This window comes from Penicillium arizonense (assembly GCF_001773325.1).
Source record: "Penicillium arizonense strain CBS 141311 chromosome Unknown PENARI_contig079, whole genome shotgun sequence".
Taxonomy (NCBI): Eukaryota; Fungi; Ascomycota; class Eurotiomycetes; order Eurotiales; family Aspergillaceae; genus Penicillium; species Penicillium arizonense.
In genome coordinates, this window is record NW_019173356.1 from 1 (window position 1) to 4,489 (window position 4,489).

The following is a 4,489-nucleotide window of genomic DNA, read 5'->3' on the forward strand; positions in this document are numbered from 1 at the left end:
TTTACTGTGGGAATCGGGGCTGGGCTGTGAGGAGCTAAACCCACAGGCAAAACCGCGGCTAGAAAGGCCATTCTACGCCTCTTTCACTCCTGCCTTTTTGCCTTCACCCGCAATTCTTCACAGCACTAACCTTCAATACCCGTCTCACATGAAAAATGGCACCTTCTGAATACTTCATTCGGCTTCAACGAGGTACGGCATCTTTTAAACAGAAACCCGTCTTCGGCTCTTGGACACTGTCTTAACATTCTGCACCCTTATGCAATATACAGGCATTCAAGGAGGTTTCGCACCGCCAACGCCAGACGCAATTTACACAATAAACAAACTGTCCACCAATACTTACCTTCTTATTCACGGAAATGTCCGTCAGGGTGGCTCACCGAATTTGGAGGAAATAGCCCCGAAATCCCTCGAAAGTTCGCAAACAGATACAGAGGACCTCGTCAATGAGCTACACGATATTTTGAAAACTTTGCCGACGGAGCTGCCACCGGGGTCAGAGGACATATATGCCTTAAACACAAGCATTGCTTAGGGTAGTGAAGATTTCGCGTGGAACAACGGTGGTCCGGAGGGATGCGGCGGGGGTACAAGCAGTGTGCAACCTACTCCTAAAGAAAAGTCTAAGTTCGAGAGAGCTGTTGAGATTGTGGATACGCTGGTCAAGAAGGCAGCCTAAGGCTGACTTTCGTCGATAAAATCAACCGCCTATCTGCACGATCCAGATCTACCCTTCTTGTTCCCTTGTGCAACTAGTGTTTGGCTTGTTTGCATTACTATGGAAAATTCCAGTCCCCTTGGATCGCCAATACAGTTACGAGACGAAGCACCGTATTTTAATGAAAGTAAATCATAGTATCGAGGTTGGTACAGGAATATTGATATTCCGGTGCTATTCCTAATACGGTCTAATGTCCCTTGCACTCGAAGAGTGTAGGCGGTTGCACTAGTTTCGGGACGTACTGTAGGTAACGGTTTTCGAATGGGTCTGTTACTGTAGTTTTCGAATTCAGTTTGACCTCACACTCTTTCGACTTGCTTTCCGGAAAATGAATCCTAAACATGCGCGTTCTACTTCCTCTCCGAATGGGAAAAACCTCGCCCAGATCCCTCACAATCCTACGAATCCCCCGCAGACCGTCGCAAACGGCTTGTTCGCCAATTTCTCGCATTGGGGTTCGAAGGCAGACAGGTATATACCTCCTATCATACAACCCCACCCTAACGGGGTGTACACGGATTACAGTAATTCCCAATGGAGATTAGCGGATATTAGTAATCCAGATTCAAGAAATAGTCAAAAGGGTGGTGACACCAGTTTCGGGACACACTGTAAGATTAACGCCAACACCATATTACACAGAAATCATCCATAGGCCTGGATAAATGACCGTGGATTCAAGTAATGGCAATATACGGGGTAGGGTCTCGTTTTTAAGTACTACTCCTAAGGGCTGATGTTCAGTTGACCTGTTACCTGAACAGGTTTTAATTAGACGGCGAGTATTTATGCTCCCTTACTGTTTCTAGCAGCATACATAGTGATAAGTGGGTCCCAGCTTGAGTAAATCCACATTATGATGTCATAACCGAATGGACGTGTTTGCAGATCTCGTCTGTCTGCCTATGAGATAAGATTACGGGCTGTCAGATCCCTTAAATGATACTAGATTGAAATTAACCAACAAATCATGATTCATGTTCACTGTCTATCGACCCATCAGCTGAAAAATCGTGTCTGCGGCTGAGGATACCCCCACTGGCCTGGAATCAGGTTTAAACCCCAGCCTCCCTGCCTCATTATTGAGCCTGTGTGCTCGCCTGGGCAAATTTCTTCACATTCCTGTTGCAAAAACGACAAAGTATTTTAACTGCTGATATCTGGCAAAATGGCGTAAGTAGTGCGATTTTCAAGATGCAAGTATAGGCTCATGGTCATAGTTCGGAAAAGCCTCACATCAACTTGATCATCATTGGCCACCCGAACACGGGCAAGTCAACCACTGCGGGTAAGGCATTCCGAATATCATCATTACTGTGGCGACAAATGGACTAATTACATATTAAAATAGGGCGTCTGATGCTCGAGTGTGGTGGGACAGACAACGATACCATTGCTGGTCTGGAACAAGTATGTCGCACTGTTGATCCTGTATTTCGCCATGTGAAAGACTTATGCGTGGTTATAGGCAGCTTCCGAAACAGGCCAAGAATCCTCCAAATATGCTTGGGTGTTTGATACACTCCAGGCTGAGCGTCAACGGGGTTGCAGCTTCAGCCTGACGAGTCACCAGCTAGAGACACCCAACAGAAGGATCACTCTTACAGGTAGGTCATAAAATATACACACCTGACTGCAATATACCTGAATTGACTTGTTGATATGTAGATACCCCTGGTCACCGAGGCTATGTCAAAACCATGATCAGTGGTATACCAGGAGGAGAATGTGCACTGCTAATCATTTCTGCCGATGAGGCAGAGTTTAATAAAAGTATGAAATTTGGCAGCGAGATGCGCGAGAACATTCAGATTGCCTTTACACTGCGTATTTATAGGATGATTGTTGCCGTCAATAAAATGGAGACCCGTGGCTGGAGCGAGGGTGCTTTTAATAGCATCAAGAAGGAGGTATCTTCTTACATCAAGAAAATCGGATACTCACCAGACAAAATCCACTTCATCCCTGTGTCCAGTTTGGATGGGCAGAATATTTCCACACCGAAGAGCGATCTATCGTGGTATCATGGCAAGACCGTCGTCGGCGCCCTCGATGACATCGGTGAACGTCCGAATGGTGGGATCGATCAACCACTCCGCCTACCAATCCGCCGTATTCATCAGATCCCCGGTGTTGGAAAGGTGCTTGTTGGTTGCGTTGTGACTGGTACCATCACTCCAGGAATGTCTGTTACCATTGCACCCGGTGGCATTACAGCGACGGTCAGATCTCTCGAATCGTACAAGAAACCAATCGACAAGGGCTATCCTGGTCATCTCGTTGCTCTCAGCCTGGACGTTGAAGCGGACTTCCACCGCGGGCAGATTGTTAGTGATTCTAACTATTCCCCTGCCACCGAATGCTCTTCTTTTACAGCATTCTTCACTAAGGTTGTCTCGCACTCGCCTCTTAACATAAATCCTGGCTACACTCCAGTTGTGCACTGCGGCACAGCCCAAGTCCCTTGCAAATTCGAGCTGCTAGAGCAGATAGACGCCCGAACCGGCCAGACCATTGAAAAAAACCCCAGGTTCTTGAAGCTCGCCGCGACAGCTTTGGTCAGGCTGACGCCCTTGAAGCCTCTCTGTGCTGTGACATTCTCAGAAAGTGGACCGCTTGGTAGTATTGTTGTCCGTGATATTGGGAAGACGGTTGGTGTGGGGAGGATCCAGTCAGTCGAAAGGCACGGATAGGATAGAATCGAATAGAGCGCATTTAGATAGAACTATGGCTGGAAAGCAAATAGCAGGTCTATTCAAACAACTTTAGAGAAGCATAGCAGGCAATCATGTAAACCTATCAGGTTCTAATGAATAGAAGGTAAAAAGAGAAATCAACGTGACTATAAATATATTAACAAGGTAGACTCTCACCAAGACCAACAGGTTCATCCAATTATAACCACTGATATTGAAGAACAGAAAAATGAAGACGGTATCCTATACAAAAGACAGTGATATTTCATTTGGGTGTAAATAAGACTAAACCTAGGTCAAGGCGCTCTTCAGCAAGGACCTATATTCTTAATCAACTATCTAAAATGATTAGTTGATCTTATCATATGGCCGTGCTTGCATTTTACTTGACCGTCAAAATGGCCATTTTTAAAGTTACATTGAAAACTCCCGGTGGTGAAAAGGAAATTGACTGCCGCGACAATAAGGACATATTTGAAGCGGCCGAGGAACGGGGTGTCATGGAGAGAGAACAGCAGTCTTGGTGCCTTGCAGGGGCCTGTGGTGCGTGCGCTGGACAGCTGGTATCTGGGGAAGTTGACCAGTCTGAACAATCGTTTTTGGAGGATGATCAGATTGGCAAAGACTTCGTCCTCCTCTGTGTCGCTTATCCAAAGAGTGACTGCATTATTACCATCCATCAAGAAAAGAATTTATGGTAGGAGGAACCCAGGATTGTTGTCGGAAGGTGTGGTTTCTTGTCAAACTTCCAGAGACAGCGGAGACGCCATGTCTGTCACAGCAGAGCTAGGACAACCATGCGTTTTTTGCGATTATATGAAATAGTCAGCTCGAGCACGCCAACACCACATATTAACTCGTCCAAGGTGACCCAAGTGCCTAGCGATACACATGCACCATAGTTCCGACATCATTGACTACACTGCCGACGATGCGAAGTACTACACGAGGAGAACAAAGCAAGTTTCGCAGTCAGCCCAACAGTGTGGAGAAGTAGCGGATGGTGGTTCAGCCCCTAAATGTATCCAGATCAGTTCTGTCTCCTATAGTCCCTAACGAGTTATTTTGT

The 4,489-nt window shown here is 46.3% G+C and overlaps 3 protein-coding genes across 3 annotated transcripts; all 3 read left to right on the forward strand.

Moving 5' to 3' along the window:
• Positions 1 to 155: 155 nt before the first annotated feature.
• Positions 156 to 538, forward strand: PENARI_c079G09706 (uncharacterized protein; the record flags this gene model as incomplete). The annotated part of the gene is made up of 2 exons (XM_022637687.1): positions 156 to 192; positions 273 to 538. The coding sequence occupies 2 exons, from the start codon at positions 156 to 158 to the stop codon at positions 536 to 538; spliced, it is 303 nt and encodes a 100-aa protein (XP_022482456.1).
• A 1,354-nt stretch (positions 539 to 1,892) lies between these two features.
• Positions 1,893 to 3,417, forward strand: PENARI_c079G10065 (uncharacterized protein; the record flags this gene model as incomplete). Its single annotated transcript, XM_022637688.1, has 5 exons — positions 1,893 to 1,897; positions 1,945 to 2,012; positions 2,076 to 2,134; positions 2,193 to 2,331; positions 2,393 to 3,417. 5 exons carry the CDS (start codon positions 1,893 to 1,895, stop codon positions 3,415 to 3,417), a joined length of 1,296 nt encoding a protein of 431 aa, XP_022482457.1.
• A 401-nt stretch (positions 3,418 to 3,818) lies between these two features.
• PENARI_c079G04691 (uncharacterized protein) lies at positions 3,819 to 4,121 on the forward strand (the record flags this gene model as incomplete). The annotated part of the gene is made up of 1 exon (XM_022637683.1): positions 3,819 to 4,121. One exon carries the CDS (start codon positions 3,819 to 3,821, stop codon positions 4,119 to 4,121), a length of 303 nt encoding a protein of 100 aa, XP_022482460.1.
• Between the last annotated feature and the right edge of the window lie 368 nt (positions 4,122 to 4,489).